Source organism: Maylandia zebra, linkage group LG18 (genome assembly GCF_041146795.1).
Source record: "Maylandia zebra isolate NMK-2024a linkage group LG18, Mzebra_GT3a, whole genome shotgun sequence".
NCBI classification, from domain to species: Eukaryota; Metazoa; Chordata; class Actinopteri; order Cichliformes; family Cichlidae; genus Maylandia; species Maylandia zebra.
In genome coordinates this window covers 10,454,995-10,480,202 of record NC_135184.1, presented here as the reverse complement: position 1 = coordinate 10,480,202, position 25,208 = coordinate 10,454,995, and the positions used below count along the sequence as shown (strand labels likewise).

At 39.2% G+C, this 25,208-nt stretch overlaps 1 protein-coding gene across 7 annotated transcripts in view; it reads right to left on the bottom strand.

Annotated features, from left to right (window-relative positions):
- Positions 1–23,301, bottom strand: part of piezo2b (piezo-type mechanosensitive ion channel component 2b) — an 89,806-nt gene extending 66,505 nt beyond the window's left edge. For all 7 annotated transcript variants that reach the window (XM_076876314.1, XM_076876319.1, XM_076876315.1 and 4 more), the window contains exons 1-5: positions 22,713–23,301; positions 16,506–16,601; positions 11,143–11,268; positions 3,720–3,762; positions 207–369 (exon numbers count right to left, since the gene is read on the bottom strand). In XM_076876314.1, the coding sequence (XP_076732429.1) occupies positions 207–369; positions 3,720–3,762; positions 11,143–11,268; positions 16,506–16,601; positions 22,713–22,776 (492 nt within the window). In that variant the 5' untranslated portion in view covers positions 22,777–23,301. The remainder of the gene's footprint in view (positions 1–206; positions 370–3,719; positions 3,763–11,142; positions 11,269–16,505; positions 16,602–22,712) is intronic.
- Between the last annotated feature and the right edge of the window lie 1,907 nt (positions 23,302–25,208).

Sequence of the window (25,208 nt, the reverse complement as noted above, 5' to 3'; positions counted from 1 at the left end):
ATAAGTCAATTAGTAGACTGCTCTCCATTCCTTTCTCTTTCTGCGTGAAACCGACCAATACTTTGTTTTTCCACCCACCGTGAATATCTTAATTGTGTGGAGTTTTCATGGAGTAAGAAAATATTACAATGAACAACAACAAAATTAAAAGAACTTTTCAAACCATCCAGACAGACGGACTTCATTTCAGCTCAAATGAAACCTACCTGTTCCTCTGATTGGAAGTCTTCATTGTACTGTGCCATGTCCTCAGGCGGCCTCTTCTGGACCAGACTGCGACACAGCAGCCAGATGCCCAAGCCGACCATAAACATGCCGATATCGGGGATGAACACTCGGATGCCATTCCCCGCATCTGCACCTCTCACGCTGGGGACAAACAGACAAAAGATGGGACACAGACGCTGACAGAAAGCAGACGCTCGGTTCCTCAAAGTGCAGATGAATCCCAAAAATCGTGATTTGGAGGAATCTTGCAGGCCAATAACACATAAAGGATTGAAATTGGGACAAGATAAAACAGGCTTAACTGCCCGTGGACAATGAGGTCTAATATGAAGCAGTTTTTCTGAGAAATCCAGGGACTCCTGGTCGATTGTTTAGTTTACTTTGGCCCATAAACAGGTGCTGCCCTGTGTTTGAACCTGGCTGAGTTCACGTCACATGTCCCTCTGTATCTCTGACTTTTTAAAACTAAAATAAAGAAAAGTTATTAATTCATTCTAATCCGTTTCAGGCAGACAGGAGCTGCACTGAGAATCACGAGAACAGGTATTACTGAAGCAAAACACCACCTGTTCACATGAACGCATGGGAATCTGTATTTTTCCCTTACTCAAGTGCTCTTTTAATATGTGTTGTGCTCAGATTTTATATGCAGTACCACCCTCTTTAATGAAATCGGGCTTTAAACATATTGCTGTTAACGAGTTAAATTCCATTCAAACAAAAAGGCCATGAGAGAGGGAGAGCGTTATTTTCTGTTTTTAACTAAACTGTGAAAAACATGTTTACTTCCCTAAAAACTGCATCCTTTGTTCGTACGGAGGCAGCTGGCGTAATTAGCCCTATTTCTTTTCTCTTTCATCTGCATGGAGTAAGAAAAGTAAGGACTAAATAAAAGGATCATTTTGAGATGTTTGTCCATCTGTCTGAATTCTCTTGACAACACTTAATAAACAAATCATATTTACATGAAGACAGCTCTGGGTTTTTATTACTGATATATTAAAACATGACGCTGTTTAAACTCTTGTAGTTATAGCGCTGTGAACAAACACTGCCTTTGCAACATTTGTTATTTGATTAGTCCGCTCACGTCTAATTAAATACAAAAAGGTTTGTTCAAACAGGAAGCTAAACACTGGTGGCGGACAGTTGCCATGACTGCTGCAGTAATCTCAGACTTCAAATAATCCAGAGAGATGCATTTATGCTGCCCGAGGACGCATTTTATGAGGTGTCATGATTGCATGTTCTATTAAATCAAATAAAAATTGTCCCTGAAATGGCTAACAGGTTTCAAAAGCTTTAAAACTCTCTTTTATCATCCAAACCAATTTCTATTTTGGTTTTACAGCAATAGCGCTCCATCCTGTCTTTGGCCACTAAAGTGTTTTCTTTACATTTCATGCTGGGCTCCAAGAGTAATTAAACAGTTTACAATAAACACACCATACTGGTGATTCTGCGGCTCAGGCTGCAGAGAAAAAGCAGACCAAATACTTGTAATTTTAAAAAAAAGAGAAAAAAACCAGCCAGTGTCATTCTGGATTCTGGTCTTGAGCTTATATAAAGCTTATAAAAGTTAACAAGTTGAAACCAGAGTGCTAATCATCTTGATGGAAAAACGCACACACCGATAAATAGATGAGCCTCTGGCTTCTGTTGTGGAGTTTAATCTGCTCAAGGACGCCTGTTTCCATTTGCTTCATTGTTGTGAAGCTTCGCGCATCCTCACATGGATGAAAGAGATGGAAACCATCAGAGCCAAACGGGGCTGAGCCAGTAACTTCAGTGACTCCCACTTTTCCCATAGTTATCGTATGAGGGAATCACAAAAACATCAGTAGTGTTCGGACCTGTCCTCACTGGTCCAAGCTACAGCTGGAATTAGTCACGCCACCTCAGTGAAAAACTTTAAATATAGACCAAATAAAATATGCCCTGTATATAAATATTTGGTATTTATGAAGGATCTGCAAAGGTCAATCCTGAGTAAACTGAACACTCAGCATGACTGAAAAAGTCACACAACAGCTGTGAATCGTTTTCAGGCTTGGATACATCTGAGCTCAGGTCCATTTAGGCATTAAAATGCACCAAAGCCAACTGTAATCACTGCTCATATACTGTATATGACCCTCGACACAAACAGGTAAATGCATATGGGATGAAATGTTTATGGCTCTACTTCCGCCACTTACAGTATGAAGGATGTTGAGTACTGGAAAAAAGGACGTGGCTGAGTTAGGACATTCCCGTACTCAGGAAACCACATCTAATATGATCATGTGTGTGTGGGGGGGAGGCAGACACAACAGCAAAAGCTTTGAAAAATAGGCCTGTCAACCCACTGTCAAACATAAGTGGGTTTAGCGTTCAACAAGAATCCACACAGGGACAGGTTTGGAGCTTTTATGAAGCTGGGCACATGACGAGCCACTGCAGCTACAGTAATAAGTGATGTTTAATGTTATTGTGGGGCTGCTATATTTAAGACACTTTGCACGGTCGGTGCCACCTCCTGCAAACAGAGCGGTGATACAAAAAGGTGAAGCGAAAATGTGAATTTTAAAATAATTTATTTTTAAAGATATTTCCTTAAAACTGCATTATTATTGCAACCCCAGTTGTACTATTTATGTGTGATCATCGCTCAGCAGGGTTTCAATTTCAAAACTGAATTAGTTTATTTTGATTTTGTTTTCATTTCGTACAAATATTTAGTTTTAGTTTGTTTTTAATGATTTTCAGGTGACCCCTTTTTTTGTATAGTTATTTTATAAGGTATATTTTGTTATTTAGTTTATCACATTATACAATAGTTTATTTTCTAAATTCTACTTTTTAAAAAATCTTATTTCACCTCATTTTTTTCCACACAAAATTATAAAGTTTTGACTGCACACACTGTGTCTGCAGACCGCTCAGTCCATAGTGTCTCATCTTTAGTTGGTGCAGACTGCTTGATTCCCTGCTCAGACTCGACTCTGCTTTACGTCCCTGCATGTCCAAACTAACTGATCATACATTAACATTCTGTTATCCTGACTTTTTCATAAATATTTTTAATTTTGTCAGCCACATAATGTGGACAGCACCTTGGTTTTGTCTTGTTTCTCTCTTTATTGTTATTTTTTATTTGCTACATAAATAATTTTAGTAAGTAATTCAGTAATTATTACACATAGAACACAGAACACTTTTCTTAAAAGTAATGCAGTGCGCTACTTAATTACTCCCAGAGAAAGTAATTTGTTACACTACTCTTTACATTAATTTTGATTTTCGCTCTCGCTCACTCGTGTTTTTGTGCTATAAAATATAAATAAAGTATCCATATCCACTCTGTAGACTGTGCCACTGTTTTCCACCTTCAGCACATGAACTGAAATCATTTTGTAGCCCAAGTGCAGGCAGAACCGATGAGTGGAATTATTATTATTATTAGCATCATTATTATTTATAACTCATTATTAGTTTAAATCTTATCTTACCTTTCAAAGCCAATTTGTCTTATGGATTTCTCCCATGAGGAACCTGCACACAAATATATGAAGTAATTTAGTGAGTACAGGGTAAGGTCTGGCAAAGAAAAGCACCTTTAAAGTTAATAATTGTTAGATCACAGTCATTAGAAACAATTAGGAAGTTGGTTGATCAAGAAACAAATTAAACAAAAATAAAACTGAATAATTAGAAAGAAACCATTTCTATTAATGTATCCAGTGATAGCATCAGCTCATCTTTTAATTTCATACAGAGGATCGTTCGCGGTGCTCGTGTAACCTTCATGTATAAACGAGAAAATAAAAACCAAAGCCTCGTTTCCACACTTTGCATTGGTTGAAGTGTTCCTGACCATCACTCCAACACCCACAAGGAGATTTCCAGGTATTCAATTCATGAGCTCGGGAGAACGAAAGAACAGCACTCATTCGGCCTTTGTTCTACTGCCACAGAAAACACAACGTCAGTGTGACTCAACTAAATGACGTATCAGTAGTCCATCTGTTTTGTCTATTGGTAGTAATTATATGCTGAACTGAATTTAGCTCAACACAGATAAAGCAGATAAAACACTTCATCTTCATCTTATCTGCCGTGTCTCCGCTGTGCAAGCCAGCTACTGCCAGCTTGTCAAGCTAAAAAAACTGAAAACAGACATTTTTTCACAGCAATTCTTGTTACACATTTACTACATTGAGCAAAACAAGTAAGTACAATTATCTTTCATCAGTGATCAAACTGGGCTGTAGCCTATCCCAGTTGTCTTAGGGCGAGAGGCATATATAAATATATATTTTTCTTTAAATAAAATGTCTTCCTGTTAATCAAAAAAAAATCACCACAGTTATTAAGAATTTTACAAAGTAAAAAGGAAAGAAAGAAAACAAACATACACACATCTGTGAAAGGAGGGGGCTACATGACATACCCTGACATCAAACGCTGTTTGAGACTCATCAGTCCACTTCCACTCAGTTACTCCCATCTAAAAGAGCTCACTGATGGAGGAAACAAACTAGGTTGTGTGAATGACTCATTCAGTAATAGCTAAACACCCAAAAGAACAAAAGGAAATTAGTAATTATTGTCTCTGTGGTACTAAGCAACACTGCAATTTACCAGTGACTAGCAACCATTTTATCATGTGTGGAGCAGAGAATTGAAACACCAAACAATCTATTTGCACGCTGAGAGCAAAGCTAAACATAGTATTTGTTCAATTTGATGTAAAAAAAGATTCTGTGTAGCTCTCATCAGCTTTCAGCCACGTTTCCACACAGCAGTACGGCTCTGATTCTCAGTAACTTGCATAAAACTGTGCCACACAAGCTCAGAAGAGCAGAAAGCAGAGAGCCAAACATCAACGTTAAAAGCTAAAGACACACATGTCTTTATTTGGAGTAAAAGCACCAAACCTGAGTTTAAAATCTGCAAATTCCACTGACCTGAAACATGAATCCAACAACTTGTTGGTCTGTGTCCACTGGATTTGTTAGTAACCATAACAAACCTACAAGCCAACGGTTTATCGTGGCTGTGTTTTCCTTTGGAATCTTTTTTTTCCTCCAAAGGTCCAAAATTACTCACGCCAGCTTTAATCATGAGATTAAACAACAGTGAAAACTCCAATCAAAATGACATAAGCAAAATTAGACTTTAGAGATTTTGAGCAGCAGTTTCAGTGAATATTAAAACATCTCTAGCACCAGCTCTTCTATGCACCTTTTGTTCTTTTGCTTTTGCTCGCTGCTTTGCTGTTTGTGTCATTTACAAGTAGCTTAAGTGGTCAGGAAAGAGGGGAGTGCCAGAAACTTGCACAGTAGGAGATAAGCTCCACTCATGTTGTCCTAATTCCTAAAAATCACCCACAGAGCTTGATAGAGTTCATAGATTACTTAATGCCCTGTTTAAATCTTAAAATAAAAACCCAGTGATGCATTAAGCAAATGCAGTCAGTTTGCAACATGCAACTTCAACCCACCCCCAAAACCAAACCTACAGATGTAAGAGGAAATCCATCCTGTGTGTGAGATCATGCTCGAGGAATGTCAGAGGTAAAGCAAGGCCAGTCTGATGCATAGGATGTCTTAGGAATACTTTCTAGTGCAGACTGAACTCAGCACGGAGACTTCTAGAAGAGAGACTTTCTGCCTGCCGAGGCGAGGCCACATTTCACCCCAGCTGGGCACCAAAAATACCTGTCCTCACACTTTATGCGAACACCATAAAACACCCTTTGTACTTGCTGGGCTGTTAACCTCTCAGTGCTGCATTTCTTTGCACTCTCGCTTCTATCTCTGGGACCTAATGCCAGCTGCCCCTTTTCCACAGAGGATGGTGATAAGCACAATCAACATTTCAGCACATCATAATTATATCAGACAATCTGAGAGTTTAGTAAGTGTTGCACATTAAGGAAACAGCAGGAAAGACATGTGTGGATACAAAAGGGAATAACAATGGGGCTTTACAAAGACCACCGCTGCACAGCCGTGTTTTTTTAGGCTGCTTAGCCCTTACAGACTGGACAAATGTCTACTGCCATCAGACAAATTGAATGCACAAATCCTTTATTATACTTAAAAAAGCTCCTTAGTGACCAGATTGCTGCTAAAAACTACCATAAAGTTTAAACAATCAAAGGAAAGTATATGGAAGTGAGTGGAGCTTGTTTTTTTTAGTCACAAACTGGCAATTTAGATCTGCAATGTATTGAACTCCACCCATCTGGAATACAAATGTTTTCAACTGTTTGTAAATGCAATGTCGAGTCAGCATGCAGGAATGACGGATGACTCCAAAGGAAGGCGTCCCCGGACTCATCTGGTGACCAGTCGCTGACCTGCTCCAACAGCTGGAGGTGTCAGCTTTTTTGGAAAGGTTTTCTCATTCATACTCATACTCAGCTTACTGCTCTAATGGCGTATTTGGCTGCGGTGAACGGAGGAAATTATATGAAGTTATCCGGGGAGAGGATAACCACCTAACTGCGAAGGAGGACTCCTTGTTTATACTCGACTGCCAAAAGGAAAAGGGTGTCAAGGAGGCTAAATGCCAGATATAGAAAATCTGAGATAAGGCTATTTCTCAGGCGGCAGAATGAGAAGACAAAGAGTAATGCCTAACTTCCTGTTGTATAGAAATAACATTAAAATATCAATATCAACAGGCTGACATTAACTTCAGGAAGTGGAAAAGCCAACAACATGTATACAAATCATCACAGTGAATCAAAATCATCGGTTTGCATATTGTGCAAGATTGGGTGCAGATTGTTTAAAAGAAGTGTGCTGCGAAATGTTGTTTTGACACGATACAAGGATGTTTTTGATCTACTCAGTGTGGTTTTTACTGAAATTCCAGTGTGAGATAAGGCAAAGCATAAATAGCCTGACTTTAGATAGCAAGAATCCATACTAAGCATGTTTAAAATACCAGGAGTGGTGTGCATTCAAGGGAGGACAGTAAGTCATGTACACCAAATTATTTATTTATCTTTTATTATCTTTTGCACTGCTGGAGGAACAAAACGGGGGGGGGGGGCTTTTTGTTTTAATATATTTACTGTTCCTGCTCAAACAATTATCAAGGGTATCTATTTGAATTGACAGCCTCTATTGATTTAAATCAGTCTTAACAATTAAGTCTGATATACTTTACTTTCTTACTGTCAGCTAATCTCAAGATCTACAAAACAAACAATGTGCTGCCCGGTCCAAGCACTTTCTGACTTCCTCAGTGTGTCAACATCCACTACTTCTGAAAGCAGGATTCTTAAAACCCACTGACAAATATTTATTTTAATTTCTTTTTTAAAAAGGCTCCACAATGTCCGACGGCAACGCACGAGCATTTAGAGACAGGATATGGACCGAGTCAGAATAAAACAGTCCGAGCACTCATTAAGGAACATGTCAACTAGAATAGCAGTGTTTCACTAATGTGTTATTAATAGTGTCTGAGTAACAATGGGCTAGCAAACAGATAAAAACTAGAACATGCTAAGCTGCACACACAATATTTGATAGCAGAACCAGTTCAACTAACCACCAAGAAGGTCGTGGGTCGGCTGAGGTCTATCTGTGTAATTTGCCCGTCTCTCCGGGTACTCCAGCTTCCTCGCACAAAAACTATCACGTTAGGTTAACTGGCTAAAACGTGAATGGTTTTCTGTCTCTCTGTTGGCCCTACGACAGATTGGCGACCTGTCTAGGGGATACCCAGCCTCGTGTCCTTTTTTAGAAGCTGGGACAGACTCAAGATCCCGTGAATCCGAGCTGGATAAGCGGAATTAAATTAATAAATCGACGGAAGTTCACTTTGACTTGATTTATTATAATCAAAAATATATAAAAAAAAATATAAACAGACTTATTATTTAAAGCTGGTCATTGTGCTTTTCTGCATGTTACATATCTGTGGGTTTTTACATCGTGCTACCAATTTGATATTCATCCAGTAAAATGTTTTTCACTGGACTCTTTTCTTTCTCTTGTGATTCACACATCTCTTCCAGATTTTAGTCACGCTAACTCTGGATGTCAAAGCTAAAGTGTATCTGATTTGTCTTGAGTTAATCTGCTTATGTGAGTGAATAGGTTGTCAGTTAAAATGCAGCTGATTTCTAAAAAGTCATGTATTTGTGTTCTTTACTGCAATAATCTGTATTTCTTGCCCTACAGCAGAAGGTTTGGGCTACAGAAACTTTAACATCTGGCTGGTTACGCTACAGTTTTTTGTATCATGGACTCTGGGTCTTGGCCGCAGGGTTTTGGGTTTATGGGTTCTTGATTCTTTTGGAGATACGAATCATGTGTTTTGAGTTTTGTATTTTTCTTATAACAACATTTCCTGGTTGGTGTCTGTTTATTCATATTCTCAGATTTCAGTTTCAAATTTAGGTTGTTCTTGGTTAGAATTTGTTTCATATTTAATTCCTTGAATTTCCTGGTATTCCCGCCTCCCTTCTATTTCCGTGTCATGCTTAATCTCTGTTGCCGTTATCTCTTCCTGTTTTATTTTAGTTATTGTTTTTCTCTGTGTCTTGTGTGATGTTTTACTTCCTTTGTCTCAGGTTCTGGATTAGTTACAGCTGTCCTCCCACCTGTTATCTCTCCCCACATTATCTGTTGTATGCATATATCGTCTGAGTTTTCTCTTGTCCTTTGTATTGTCGTCCCTCATGGCTGTGTGTCTCCCTAGCCTGTTTTCCTAAAGATCCCTGGCATTCAGATACCCAGCTTCTGCTATGCAGATGTTTGGACTTTTGTATTATTGTGAGCTAACAGCATTAAAGCTGATTTTTAAGTTCACTCCTGTTTCTCAAGTCCTAGCACACAATCTGCCTTTTACACAGAAAATCCTTGACATTTACTGTCACACAACTTGCTCTGGCTAGAGAGAAAGTTGCTGTTTTCACTGTTTTTACTGGATTGTTTCATTTTTTACACAAAATAATAATAATGAAAGTTTATTTGTATAGCACTTTCAAAGCATGCGTTTCAAAGTGCTTCCACTGAATGAAAAATACAAATTTATATAAAATAACTGGACAGAATTTATGGTGTCACTCCAGGGTTTGATCTGCCAAAAAACTGGAGCCCCGGAGACTTTAGGAATAAGGACTTCCTTGACAGAATATTTAGTCTACCCTCTCTGAGAGGTGTCGTGTGTTTTTGCCTGAGGCGATAAGGTTCGTTCTACCTTGTGAGTTGGCCGTTTCTCGGCGGAGAAAACCGAGCCGCTTCCATTAGAGAGAACAAGTCATTATAACATAAGGTCAGGGTCTGTCCCGTCTAGACACGTTCATATTTTACAGTTTGATACAGAGTTTCATGAGAAACCCAAAGCCAGCTATTAACACCTTCCCAACACTGAGTCAGGAACTTACAATGTTTGCTTTACTGGCACCAAGTATCCTTTTTCTCTGCATTGCCACATGGCACAAAGAAGCTAATTACACTGAGGAATGTGTCGGATCCATAAATCTTCATGATGTGACAAAATGCAATAAGAATGAAGGTATCTCAAAAAAAAAAACCTGAATTACTATTCAGAGCGAAGTGTGCTCTCTCCTGCAAATGGTGCATGTCTTCACTTAGTGTTTTGGATGGAAACCTTGCCTCAGGCTGTGAAAAAGCTACAACTTTCTCTGGCGATATACAACTTTGTGACCTTGCATCAGGGGCTGGTCAGAGTGCAGGTATACAAGGGCACGTGAGACTGATGGGACACACGTGTGCACATAGTCGGTCATGAACAGGAAGAGAATCCGCCTTATCTGGTCTTTCCCACCCCCCAAAAAACATCCGTTCTGTGCAAGTAAATCATGGTTAATGTCTTTACAGTCAGGTTTAGCCTCATTTATATTTCTGCTGTACGCAATAACTCCAGCAGCTACGTGCAGCTGCAGGAGCACAGAGGCTACATCACAGCTCGTATGTGTACACCTCTTTAAAAGGTGTAATCAGACACTGGAGCTATTTTGGCTATGTGGGAATGAAAAAAGTCTATGATTGATCAGAGAGAACGGCTTTATGTTCTCTAGGCCTGCGACTGAGGCCCTAAAAACTCTTCAGATACAAACATTTGATTCAACTTGACATCTTAGGCTTATTAAATTCAAATTATTTGAAAGTAATGCAGGTAATTTGCATTTTTAAAGCAGGCTGGACATTTTTTCAACGCGCATGATTTAAAACACGGTATTTTCTCAGAAAAGAAATATTTACAGGGTAAATAATCAAAGTGCAACATGACCAAATTAAGCCAAATCTACCATTAGGTTACCCACACAAGTGTAAACCAGGGTTAAGCTCTTACAGGTTAGAAAAAGATGGTGTTTTTGTTTACCATATTTGATTTCCCAGTGAATACAACCAAAGCAATAAGTTCCCTGCAAAAGACATTTGATCCAATAAAAATATGATTTTATAGAAAAATACCCTTAAATGCTCTGCCAGTGCCAACGTCTTAACCCAGAGGTAAGCTGCCGACCTCTGCCCTATCCAGATCTACACCAGAAATTAATGAGCTCTACTTTTACCCATACTCCACCGCTCTACCAAGTTTCATAAACTCCACCTTGCTAGTTTTCATGTAATCGTGCAAAGAAACAAACTGCAACGGTCACATACCTCTGCCTTGACTCACACTTTGGCAGAAAATGATTTTAAAGGGTTTAATTCATCTTTATTAGTCTATCCCCTTTTCTAAAAACGAATAAGGTGCTTCCTGCATGTCTTTTTTAAATGTTTCCAGAAGGCAAGAACAACAGAAGACCACTCAATCAATAAACTCCATTCCTGCTTCTTGGATTCTTGACCCGTGAGGGATTTTATTTTATTTCTGTATACAGAACAAACGTCGCTACTCTTAGAGCGTTTACTACAATGGCTGCAGTGTACTCACAGTTGAAGTTGGAGGCGATGGAGTTCCCGGCCACGAGGCTGTGGATGGTAATCTGATAGATGATGTGGAGTAGCAGGAAGGACATACTGGTGAAGCAGAGCGACTGGAGGAGACGCCCTGTGTGGCCTAACAGAGGAGAACAGCTACAGTGAGTTCAACACGGCTCAGTTTAAAGATTCCCACATGTTCATTCATCCACTGAAACACAGAAAAGTCTATGCGCTGGTTTGCTTGTGTAGATACTGAGAACTTTATCAAACACAAAAGTGAAATTTTGCTTCTTTTTGAGTTTGAGTGACATATTTAAAAAGTGCCATTTCGTGTAGTTTTCTTAGGACTTCAGTTTAGGACTGAATGGATTTGAAAACAGACAGCTGTTTCTCATAGAAAAAGTCAGTGCCTGGAGTCTGGAGCTGTTTTGAATAAATTGGTAAAGAAGGTGAGGGTGATTGGGACAGCACCCAGGAGGGATTTTCAGTGGATCACAATACATATCCTGGTCAAGAGCTGGTAACGTTACTATTGAGCAAAGCTGATTTCTACTGACAAGTCAAATAAACGTTTTGGTGGACCACAGGACCTCTAAGTCGATAAGTTACCGTCTATAAGATTTTGAACTTAATTCTGCTCTTCAGCTTCAGTGTCTGTTGGTGTTCACAGTTAAGGACTTGGCTGTTGGAGGCCATGAACATGAAGGTGTTGACTGTGAAGAATACAGCTGTCAGTGGATGACTGATCCTGGGAGGATGGAAGAGATCGGGCAGGGGAGCTGCCACAGCTGTTCAACACATGGCCACTTTATGGTGCACCTACAGGTATTTGGGATAATTTCAGGAGCTGTTATGGTCAAAATTCTCAGCAGCAGGTTTCCCACTAATTATGAAAATGAAAATCTTGATCGAGAGAAGGCAAATGAAGCTGGATCAGGCTCTCGTTCTTTGATTAATAAATAACAGTAATGTCTTGTGCTGGGCTATCAACAATGTTTCATTAAATAGTTTTGCTTATCTGCACAGTTTGGTTCTTCACTGGGCAACATCCCCATCTCATTAAATTTACTGCATCCTTGTGGGGGAATGCACAGCAGTTTTACTACAGTGGGGTAATATCCTGGCTGAGGTGAGGCGCTACTGCTGAGCCTCGGGCCGCTGAGGGCTAACCTTATCAAACGTGTGCAACAACACATCACGTTGGACTTCTTGCAGTAAATGTTGAAGTAAAAACAATTTGTGTTAATTTCCCTTTGCAATTCCCAATGCTTTCACAATGGGGGAAAAGAATGCTTGTAAATGCGAGGTATGAGGAGTTTTTGCGAGCTTCTGCATCCAAACTGGTACTAAGGCTCGGGACATTGCAACTTGTTTGGCTTTACCCCCTGTTTTTCCTATTTGTAATAGAACATTTTTGCTGCCTGACGGCCATCTGACTTGTTTGCCAATGCTCATCTTGAAAAAGTAATCTGCGTCACTTTTTCAGTTTCAAAATTCTGTCCCAAGAGCACTTTTCCCCCCCCTTTCAAAACAGAGGCCATTGTTTGGTTTTAACGGTTCCTTCTTTTTCCTAAACAGTCAAAGAACTTCATCCATCTGACAGCGTTAAGACCTGACAAAACACGCTGTCCTGCCAAATCACAGTTTCAGAAAAGCCTAATTAAGTCTTTTAAAGACCAGTTCAATTTATGGGGAAGCCTGCTGTCCGACTTAACAATAAGAGAAAAAGCATCTCAGGTCGTTAAAAAGCATGAAAGCATGACAAAGACTAAAAAGAAAAAAAGCCAAATTAGAAGTCTGCAAGCTAAAACATAAACCTGATAACCATATAACCCATAACATCAAATATTTATGTGAAGTCATGTAAGACGGCTAAAAGACTACAGATTTCACAAAGCTTGTAACACCTACTGCTAAAGCTCTCGCAATGCTTGTTGCTCTTTTAAAAGCAACAGCTTAGATTTTGTTCACCTCCACTGGGAATGCCTTCAAAGGTACATTGAGCTAAATACTGCAATTATGGCATTAGAGAGTAAAACACAAAAACAACAACAACAAGTTGCATAAAATATTGTCTCTGTGCTCACGTATCCGCAGGCACACAGCCGCGCTGCAGCTTTTCAAAGCAAAATGCACCTAATGAATTATTCATGTCAAACATTCGTTTTAAATTAACTTAACAGATTTAACTGCTGCATGTCCTCGAAGATGAAAAGACTGAATGAAACAAACCATCAAAACAAAGCAGTGAATTTAGCTCAATCTATTTACCTAATTCCCTCTAAAATGATTTTGAACATGTGAGTCTTTACTGCAAAATAAGATGGTTTTTATAAGTTTGAGCTGCCTGTGTCTAATTGGCGCTTAGTGTCAAAAGCTGATTTTTAACATATGAATTAACAGGAATGTTACTAGAAATTAGGATTATCTGGTAACAATATAAACAGAGATCAAATGAATTTGATTCAGTGTTTCCATGGTGATTATTTTAAGCCAATGTGCATCTTAAAGGTACTGAATTGGACTGTACATGGTAGAAATATGAGACGCCTCTCCCCTTCAACTCTCTAAACAATATCTACCTACAATCAGCTGTTTGTGCAATGACAACATCGTAATTGTTCCAGCTGTTTTGTACACTGTATATTATCCTGTTATTAAAGTCCTCCTGCCATAACTTCCTCATAGTGAGCCTGTCAGCCTGCAGCCCCCTCCCTGATGACAGACAGCTGAGGCAGACAGATGGGACGCATGTCCTGGCAGGTTGCACTGGAAGGATATCTCCTACTTTCTGACGCCGATGACTTCACTCCTCTCCTGTTTTGGATACTCTGACAATGCGCGGTGAAAGGTCACATAAACATAAGCTACTAAAAATTTAATCCACTTTCCTTTAAGGGTAAACAAAAGAACTGGCATTTTGTCAGGGTGGCGGCCTACCAACATTTTTTAATAGTAGTTTGAATGACCTTTTAATCAGCACGTCATCGCCCCTTGTCACATAGGTGTGACGTTGTGACATCTATACGTTTTTGTGGATTGGTTCTTTTAGTTTGCAGCTACAAAAAAATTCTACTACAAAGTAAGAAAAACTGAATTGTTTCAATGGGTCTGAAGACTTTTTTTATTTTAGGTTATATAAGAGCTTTTTATAAGCGACAGATTTTTTAGCAGCTGGTAATTATGCCTGGAAATGCCTCTCTAGGGAAACTCGAACTTACTGCTCAGGACTGCAGAAATAATTAACATTGATTGATTATAAGAAAAGAAAACATACCAATTATTGTTAATAATCAAATCAAACAACAATAAAATACATTTACATTTATTCTAGTATTTATTTCTTTTTCAGTGCTTATTATTAGTATTTTTTTTTATACCAGAGTGAAGTTGTTTGCACTCTAAACCTGTTGAATATGTTCTGAAGTTCATAAAATCTGAATTTGAGAAGTTAACCAATGGCAGCAACAATCCTACAGCTTAAATGATCCTCAGTTGGTACTGCGCGCCAAGAAAATACTCCCCGCACCATTACACCACCAGCAGCAGCCTGAACTGCTGATACGAGGCAGGGTGGAGCAACGCTTTAATGGTGTTCACACCAAATTCTGACGGCCGAAGCAGAAAGACTGACTCATCAGACAAGGCAACAGTTTTCCAAGCTTTTATTGTATAATTTTGGTGAGCACGTGCGAAATGCATCCTCTCCGGGTTGCTGCCATGTGACTGGCTAATCAGATTTGTGTTAATGAGCACTTGGTGAGTTGTACCTAATGAACTGGCCAGTTCCATCCCTCAATTGGGAAATTACCTGGGTGAAGATTAGTCTTTTGGGTTTGGTACTTTTGACAAAAGTGAGTTGTTTAGACATTAAATGTGAATAATCAGATGTAAAATTAAATCTTAATTTCAGCCTTATTAGGAACAGGAATACTTTGTATATTTTTTTGTTTTTTGAAGCATGCAGTTTAAGAATATTTATATAGAATATAGATATTAAAACACCCATTAAGGCAGGAAAATAAAAACGTAACAACAATAATGTCCGTCAGTCTAATTCACCTATAACAGTGTTTATGTGATTTTTGGGGGCAATTTTACTTTGGCCAGTGTTTGCAAAAGCTAGACAAAAAAAATCAGTTACACAAATAGTAACAGCATTATTGTGAGTATTGTTGACACATTATCGATATATTATTTTTTAAATATCATTATTATTATCCTTAATGTATATCCTGTCATGACTGTTGAACGACTCTTGAAATCAGCAGCTATCAGCTTCATGAGCGTTCAGCTTTACTAGAAGTCTCTTTAACTATTGATGAGACTGTAAGTGGTCCACTTTCTCCTCTCCTGCACCTCCTCTCTTTCTCCTCCTCCTTTACTTCCTGATTGTTATTTCAGCTGGAGACGAGCAGAGACGAATCTCGGACTGGACGTCGCTCCCTCAGACAAAATAGGTTTATGTATTATTAAACACTACATGTGGTCTCCTGCAGAAGCCTATATTATTAGAGGTCTGGGAGGTGTGCTGTTTAGTGTTTTGTGGTGGATGAAGTGCATAAAAGCGAGGCTTAAATCCCACATTCATCACCCGTAAGGAGAACAGTCACCTCAGTCACTTCTCATAAACCGCAGAGGTCCACCGTGATTCATATTTCTTCAGAGGATGAATGGATTCTAAATAGCTGTCAGCTGTCATATGGAAGCTTGTTTACCGGCTGTAAACTTCCTGCATTTTTATCTAAACCAAAACACCAGAAAGGTTAAAGGTCACCTCCACCTTCAAATCGGATGAATTAATGAACATCACAGACGCACGCAGATCGTGATGTTATGGCCTGGGGAGAGAAACTTCTCAGTTTCTGTTCTTCAAATAAAATGGTTAGCCATTGTCAAAACCAGTCCTCATCCCAAGTTTCTTTTTCTTTTCTTCTCTAAGAGATATTTTACAAGCTCTTTTGTGTTTGTCTTCTCGACAGAACAACTCATGTATTTAGTTTTGTATCATTTATATGGGTATTATATGAGCAAATAAACTAAACCTGAGCCTAAAATGGCAATTTTCATGAAGAGCTCCTTAGATGTGGTCCTAATGGATCACATCTTTCTATCTCAGAGCTGGCCGGTTGCAGATCATTTTTATTATTACAGATGGACTCATGCCTGCGCTAACCAATATTACCTTTCATGGACTGAGCTATGTGCCAAATCCATGCTCATCTTAAGGAAATTCAACTCTCCTGCAGAAGGGCTGGTTTGTATTATAGAGAACAACAAGTCAATTCAAACTCTGGGAAACAGTCAAGATTCTTAGGGTGATGGCAAAGCCACTGAAACTACACAGCTTCAGAGGGGCACTGTAGAGCTTACCTTGCATTGTTGTGCTTGTAGGCTCTGGGAAGAGTGGAATAAGCAGGAGATAGATGAGGTAGACGAAGGACAGGACATTGTACCTGAACAGGCAAGCTGCAGAGACAAAGACAGAAAATTGACCAGCTCAGTAATGTGTTTACAGCTTCGTTTGCATTACATAATGTGTAGGAGTAAATAACGTGCAGACACTGGCAGCAGTCAGATCGTCACTGAACAGATACTTGAGACAAACATGTGGTGAAAATCATTAAAATGTTCCTGCTGGCTCAAAGTAGTAAAACATCAAACATTCCTCTAACTAAACTTCACACTCACAAACCTCATTATCTGTTCATCTGGCCCGCATCACTAAACCAGCCTGTGCTTAAGTCAGTCAATGAACTGCCGTTTGTTTTGAAGAACAGTAAAGACCTGATAGTCCTCGGATGTGAAGAGGGACAATTAGCTGACTGAGCAGCCTGCGGTTATATCTGCCTCCATGCCGTAAAATGCCTCACTAAGCGCAGCTTCATATCACATGTGCAGATTTCAGAGTTTTGCAGGGACGTTATTGAAACCAGATCATTTTTTAGGATTAAACTCTACAAAATGAAATCTTTGAATGTTTTGCAGCAGTGCGGCGAGCGTCATGCACCAGATGCCCTTAAAATACTCGATGTACCTCAGAGATTTCAAAACAGGAAAATAACGTCTGGTTGCCAAAACTTTAAATGAATCACAGCCATGTGGCTGGAGCATGAAGAGTGTGTAATCCCATGACAAAAGTCTGAAAGTACAGTGTTTGATTTTTAACCAAAACACAAAATGAAGGTTAATTAATTCTGCTGTAAAATTATTACAGTTTTTTTTTTTTTTATTCCAGCTCCAATTTCATGTCATTTATCTTTTAACAAAAGTTTACATCAGGACAGAATGAAAGACCAGGGCTGGCTTTTGTTCAGTTTATTGTGTCAGTAAAACAAATAAATGTGAAGCTGTTAGCTACTTTTTAGCCCTTTAGCGCTTCAACAGTAATTACTTGGCAACTACTGAAAATGAATCGACTGTTTTGGCGAAACGTTCACTGGTTGCAGTTTCTCAAATATTCAGCTTTCCCCCATTTTTCACCTACCAAAGAAATAAGGTGTTTATCACTGGCTTACACATTTTCCCTTTCACAATAATATCAATTAATTTACGATAAAAAATACAACCTGCAGTCACGCTTCCACTATGAATTTAGTCAAACCTCAGAACACTGTTTCAGTATTTAGGATGTAAAACCACACATGACACTGGCTTATGTAACACCTTCCCAGCATTACACACACAAACACATACTCACGCCCCATCCAGGCACATGAAGAAGGTCCTTTTGGTTTCATGATGTCTTAAAAAGCTTGAGTGCAAACATGACTTCCAAAAACCATTAATTGATGTATTGATCCATGATGCTCCTCATTTCCTGAAGCAGGCTGACCATCTGCACTGACAAGTTCATTTTTTAACTATTTAAGCAGCTCTGCTGTCTATATAAAGTGACTCACACTCCCAGATGTGTATACTCTCTGCTCGGTTACTCTGCTCTGTGACATCTGCTTAATATTTCAAGTTTTTCTTAGTTTGTGCAAAACGAATGTAATAAACTGCATAGCTGCTTATATTTTGTTGAACCTTTTTAGGTCAGGGGAAGGGAGTCAGGGAAGAAAGTACACAGTGACTTAGTATAAAATGTGGACACACAGTCTGACCTCCTAAGTTTCTCATTGCGGTTATATCAACAAGCTCAGAGTTTACAACCTGGTCGGCCGCACGAGTTATCGTCTCAGTCACAGACATCGGCAGCTACTGCTCTTGAACTACTGAAAAATTACATTTAAATGCTGAAAATGGTGCTTTTATTTATCTTTGCACGCTCAATGGACCCATTCATCGACATTTGACTTGGCTCTGACTTTTCCCTTGCTGAAGCTGTGAAGTAAGAGCACCTTCAGGTTTTCTCAGTGCTCAGATGCAGACCAGCGAAAACTAACAAAAGTTAATAAAAGTTGTTGGGGCTGTCATCTTTGGGCAAATTGCAAACATCTGGGATTAGTTTCAAGTACGCATGAATGCTTGGCCTGCCACATGCCAAAATCACAAATATAATGACATAAATAGAGCACTATCATTATTGATCTTTTTTCTTTTCTTTTTCAAAGCTTTTTAGCAAGTAGGCGAGGGTTTTTCAGCCTAAGCCTCTCAGGTGATTGAGGAGGGAATGACTCACAATCTATCATTTTTCATCTTACACTGTTTTAATCCACCCACTTGAATTTTTATCCACATTAAATGTGGCATTAAACACTTTCTAAACCTGCAAATTTTCATGCTAACCCCATTAATCGTCTGCTCTGAGCTTTAAGTCTAAATTGGTCTCTAACCATATTTGATGTACAGATAATCCAAATGTATCTATATGGCTCTGCTCCCACTGCTAGCCTGCAGACACTTGACCGCAGCCTTCCTGACCATTTGCCTTTGCTGCATGACTCACCATCAGAAGATTTTAACACAGGGAATGAAAATAAACTGCCCTTCCTTTAAGATAAACCGGTTACTGCAAAAATCCCCATTCACGGTTGAATCGGGCTTTTGTCTCTTCCAGTTAAACCTACTATTACAAACACACAAAGCCTAGACACAGGCGAGCCAAACCAGAATTTTGCAACCAACTAATTTCACAGTTTTAGGCCTCATAAATGATGAAACGTGGCAGGAGATAAGACTGCGCAGTGCCAAGCGAAGCCAAGCACTGGGAGATAAAGGAGTAAAATGAAACCGTTCAGAAGAAAGTCATGAACGAGATACCACATCAGCTGTTTTCATCTGAGCATGAAACTAAGAACTTGTGTCTATTATGATACCATGAAAGATATCCACAATGTCCTTGTACTACTTTCCAGATAAAATATGTTCAGAGAACAAACGATTAATCTGGGCTTCAAACTAACAGCGATCTTTATTATTAAACAACATTTTATTTCCTTCACTATTTGTTTGACCTGTTGGCAAATTGTGATGGGTCAAAGCTTTAACAGTTTAAAGTGATAACTTTACTGTAGATGGATTCTTTTTTTCTCAGCTCAAACCCAAATATGTTCCATTTACTATCAGAGAAAATAAGGATATCATCTGTTTAGTTTAGTGTCAGATATTCTCATATGAGAAGCAGAGAAGGTTTTGTCATTTAAAAATGATTTAAGTGACTGGACGAACACAAACACACAGGTTGCTGCAATGTTAGAGTTTTACCTGCGTATTGCTGCCCTCTTTTAATATAAATTTAACTGCTTCAGACTTTGAGCAAAGCACCAAGAACATCTGAACTTCATGCAGTCAGCTTTTTTTTCTATCATATCTGATATTTTTTATTTGGGTGATCAATTTAAAAACTATTTTAAACTCAAACATTCATACACTGAACTATCGTGCAGAGTTCAATTGCAGAAGAATTTGCCTGATGTCTGATTCCTTTCTCTTTAATGGTTTCTGATAATAATAAAATTATTGCTTAATTCTCTCCAGCCTGTTTTTACCCATGAGAGAAAGCATTAATCTGTCTTTGCTTTCCACAAAGAATTTGCTCTGTATCTGGGATTTCACCTTATTTGGGCAATCTTCTAACTAAACATTTTATTTTTAAGAATATTATAGTTTTGAAATTGATGTTTAGCCTAAACAGAACACTTTTTGCCACCTTGTCAAAGATTCTTAGTCAACATATCTGATGAAACAGCACAGCATCTTCATATCAAAATACCACCTAAAGCATTGTGTTCTAGCGATGGCCACTGCAGCATCTGCAAACTGCACAACCCAGCTGACTAGCTGCTCCCTCTTTACGGTCACACCGCAGGTTCGATATCAGATCAGACATTTGGAAAAGTGCGTGCTCACAATTAAGTCCGCACTCCAAACTCTGCCAGTAAACACATAAACAGCAGCCTGTTTGATCAGCAAAACTCGAGCTGTGTGCAGATGTGTGTGTTTGTTTGTGTGTGTGTGTGTGTGTGTGTGTGTGTGTGGTGGTGGTGGTGGTTTAGGGGATTGTGTACACATGGGCCCAGCAGTTCTGCCGGATTCAATAGAGGTGCTGTCAGATGGCCAACAGGAAACACAGACTATTCAACGTCAGTAGGCAAGTCTTTCACTAGGACATGAGAAAAGTGTCAGTCTCTGCATATAACGCACAACTAAACATATAGTGCGACTGTTATGTAGGTGTTTGGGGTAAGATAACATCTGCTGCGGTGCAGTTCACTTCCTCTCAGTTTATTTGGCAGTGAGAAGCCAGAAAATTTACTTTTATATTTTATATCCCAAAGACAAAAACCAATACTGTCTGTCTGCTGATAGCATTTGGTTTCATGGCTTATTTATGGCAAGGGCTTTAGTTCTCAAAAAGGAAAGAAAATCAGCTGATCAGGTGACTCTGATGACCAAAAACAGCATCTGTCATCGCTGATGCTGTCTGTTTCTATATGTTCCCTTCTTTCCACTTTACATTTCCTCCATCCTGACAGTTAATGATGTGTACAGGCGTAGCGAACGCTCATTTGCACTTTGAAAAAACATAAAATATTAAAGGTATGTTTACGATAAAAGGGAAGGCAAATATTCTCTCCCTCAGAACCGCATTATTAATTCATACTGTTAAAACGACTTTCCACGAATTAATGGAGACAATGCATGGACTCACGATTGCTTTTGGAAATAAAAGGGGCATCAGGCTGTCAAATGATGCATTATAGTGGTACTGAGTGGGGCTTATCTATAGAAAGCATGCTGTTAGCTTTAAAAGTACCCCGCCCTCATAAGTCTTACACAGACACCACATTGGAACCTCAAAGGCAGTTAGACACTAATCACTTTTCGCTTGTGGCCTACCACAGGATTACAACTGAAAACGCAAAGTAAAGTGCATTTAATTCAAGGAGTCTGCATCCAAGGTGAGACTATGCCTCCAAATCTTCTCCACAAAATGCAAATAACCATCGAACAATGTGTCACCTTCAGTGAAATTCATCAGCTTTTCTAGGCAGATTAGTCCTGCAAAAAGTCACAAAATAAAAAACTCCAAAGTTTGACGGCATGAATCATCGTCCACATCTGCATAGCAAAGGAGTGAATCAACACGGCCACAGCTTCTTCCTTGGAACAGAACACTTTTCTCAACAAAGTAACAAATTCAGTAAACAACAAAACGAGGAAGCACAGCTGACTACAACTCTGAGGAATGTGGAACAGCTGAAGACGTGCAGCTCAAACACTGTCATCGAAATGTAAATGATAATGAATAACAATCACACTGTCAGCCGCCAAACAGTTCAATTACAACACTGATGATTCACTAATATTAAAGGAAAACTCCGAAACCACAGTGAAAACCAAAGATACGAATTACCAATAATGCAAAGTCTGTGTATTTAGTGTTGCAATACATGTTTCATTTCCAGACACGAAAAAAATCCGATTGAAAGGAAATAATAAACTAAAACTTTGATGCTGTGATTCTGTATTTAGATATAAATAAACATACACCATTTAATTCACATCAGTTCATTTTCACCATCAGACTTTTGTACCTGAAACACAGACACCATGCCTTTGGTGTGACTCTGCAGTCACTGCTGCCAGCTGTGTTTCCTTCATTACCTCCAATAAAAGGTGACAGGTGGAGGACATTGCTGGTAAATGACGGCTCTGCTTTGTAATCTGTGTTTAATAGCTGGTGCATGACTCTGTGCAGTCTGTCGTTTTTCGTTTGGATTCACTTTTAGAGGAAAAGACCTCGGCAGTGATGAAAGGTGATCTGTGACCTCCATCACTGTGAGGTCAATCACAAATCATATAAAAAAAATCAATGACATTTTCCCACAAACATAAATATGAAAGCTGCTCTCAATGTCCTGAACAAATATACTGGAACTGCGCTCTAATATATATGAGGCTTTGAATTAATGTCACAACTGATTTATATCAGTGTAGGAAGCCGAGACAACGCAGACTAGAGTACAGTTATTAATTAACATTAAATTTAAAGGTACAAGCACAGCACAGGGTGGGATCAGTAAATAAGCTTTATAGATATTATTAGTTTAATTACACATCCTTACTTACCATAGCCAATAACACAAAAGGCCAACAAAGATGTAAAAATTGGGTATTAGAGAGAAAACTCACCAGCTGCAAGACATACTGGGAGCAGTAACCTGAAGACCAACCCGCACACTACTTCAGAGGCCATGGCTCGGGGCAGGCCGTGTTGAATCCAGGTAAAAGAAGCCGAGAACTGTCTCTCTAAGGGTTCTCTTGCATCCCAAACTCCTGCGCTCTGTCAAATCCCAGCTGGCTGCTCCAGACGGCCACATCGGCTCTCCCCTGGTGACACCTGGACTCTGGTTATTCCACAGTGAAACACTGCGCATTCACCAAGGTTCGCCTCATCAGCTCCGTCGCCAGAAAATAGTATCACCATGATAGTTTAGTGGCTCAAATGCTGTAAAGTCATGTTGAAGCTGCACAAGCTGAGCAGCGGACTCAGGTGCGCAAACAGCTGCGCTGGCACGGCGCGTAAAAAAGCCGGACAAAGGAGCCAACAAGTCCTCAAGTCCAATTAAACCCCTTTCAATGCTAAACCACTTTAATCCTTAACGGATTACATAGTCTGTGTATACTTCTTAACAGAGGAGGAATGAAAGAAGACCAAAGTATAACCGGATAACGCTACCCTTCTTCCTTAGCCCCCGTGGTGAAATTTGACTTTCTGACTTCTGGTCCGGATTGTGTTCGCCAACAGGAGGCTACGGGACAAGCCTGAGATTGGCGTCGTGTTCAGCCAATCAGAAGTGCGCCATTGGTAGCTGATCCAGCCCCCTGCGATAATTGGAAGCAAGAGGTGGGACGCGGAGATGGATGAAAATACCACAAGAATGAAACGATAACGTGAAACACACGCAGCCTTTTATTAATTCTATAATTTAATTATATTAGTGCATATTTTGCTATTTAATCACCATTTTTAAAGTAATAAACACCAGATAACCACGGCCACGTCGAGGAAGATTTTATGAATTTCAGGGGGGAGACTTTTCATTATGACCTGATCTCTTCAGGTCCAACTGTTTATCGGAGAGAAACAGCGACGCCTACCGGTGCAGTATAACCACTCCAGTCTAATCCAGTTAACCACAAAAACAGGCCTGCGCTGTTTGTGCTTGCAGGCAGGAAAATTAATTTTACCGAAATGTTTTCAGTTCTCGGACAAATTCTAAACAATGTAAGAAAACATCTTCTCTAGTAACATGTAATTTAATTGCTGAGCGGGTAAACAAACATGATTTAAAGCTCAGTTTGAAGCCTCAGGATGCTTTTTTGAATTTCCAAATATTCAAACAAAAGGTTGGAAACATATTTGCTGTTAAAATAGGATTTTGTGCAGAGGCAGCTGCAGACGTCACCCTGTCAGATGGGTGACCCCTGTTCTTCACCTAAACTCATCATCTTAAAATACATTTTATGGCACAATTTTTAAAGATTAAACTAAACATTTTAAACAAAGGCCTAATAATTTGAGGAAATTTATTTTTAATTTACTTTTGAAATACAAAGACCCGTGAAGTGAAGTTAAAATGGCACATAGACTGGAAACTAAATCCAAGAATTTGCTTTTTGTGTGTCATTTGTTGCATCTGTACAGAAACTAAAAAGTGTGAGTGAGTGTAGGAAGATGCACAAAATACACTTCTTCCATTAAAGTTTCTGTTTGTATACAGAATACATTTGCGAGAGGTGTTAACAGATGTTTTAACCCAGAAAAGAGCCAAGCTACAGTGTTTGTTTAGTCTCCAGTATTTAAGTTCTATCTTAATTTATAACACAGAGGCAAAAGCGTGGCGTCATCTAATCAAAAGAAAGCGTGCAACTGAGAATATTTTCTAATTACACAAGTGACTAATGAAAGAAAAAAAATAATAAAGTGTCCCACCAAGGATCCTCCACAAGTGATGTTGTTGTGACAGCATTCATTGCTGGGACACTCACTACAAAGGCTGTAAAGGCATTTTACTAGTCTGGTTTTGGGAAAAGTGTGAAAAGCTGATCTATATGGATGTGATGTAGAGTTTGAGTTCTGGTGAGTTCAACTGAAAACCACATGGATGCTGCTTCTGATTAAAATGATGGTAAAGTGAATGGTGTGCATTGATGTGACACTGAATTGACAGTTCGCAGGAGAAAGAAAAGAAGCATTTTTAAAAGTTTGCAGGTGACGGGATGCCATTTCTAACTTCCCAGTCAGCTGAAAGAGCCCGAAAAGAAACAGAAAGCTGTTTTCCTGACTGAACTTTCATCCATTGGGTTGATATCCGCTAACTGTTAGTGCTGTCAAATCAGTCAGTGACCCATGGTGTAGATGTGGGCACTGTCATCATGGAGGACTCCTATCCAGGCTGAAATGTTTCATCAGCCCCCTAAATGTTCTCTGCCAGCTCACAAAACAAGTTTTTTTGGTTTAATGTGTTTTTAATGGAGATACCTGCATTCATCATGATTCTCCATTCATTTATTCAGGTTTAAGTCATTAATGAGTCATCAAATCTCCATGGATGGCAAAATGTCATTAGGAAAGCTGCCTGGAGCTTCTCCAGCACTCTGAGCATGATGCACTGAAAGCTGGTG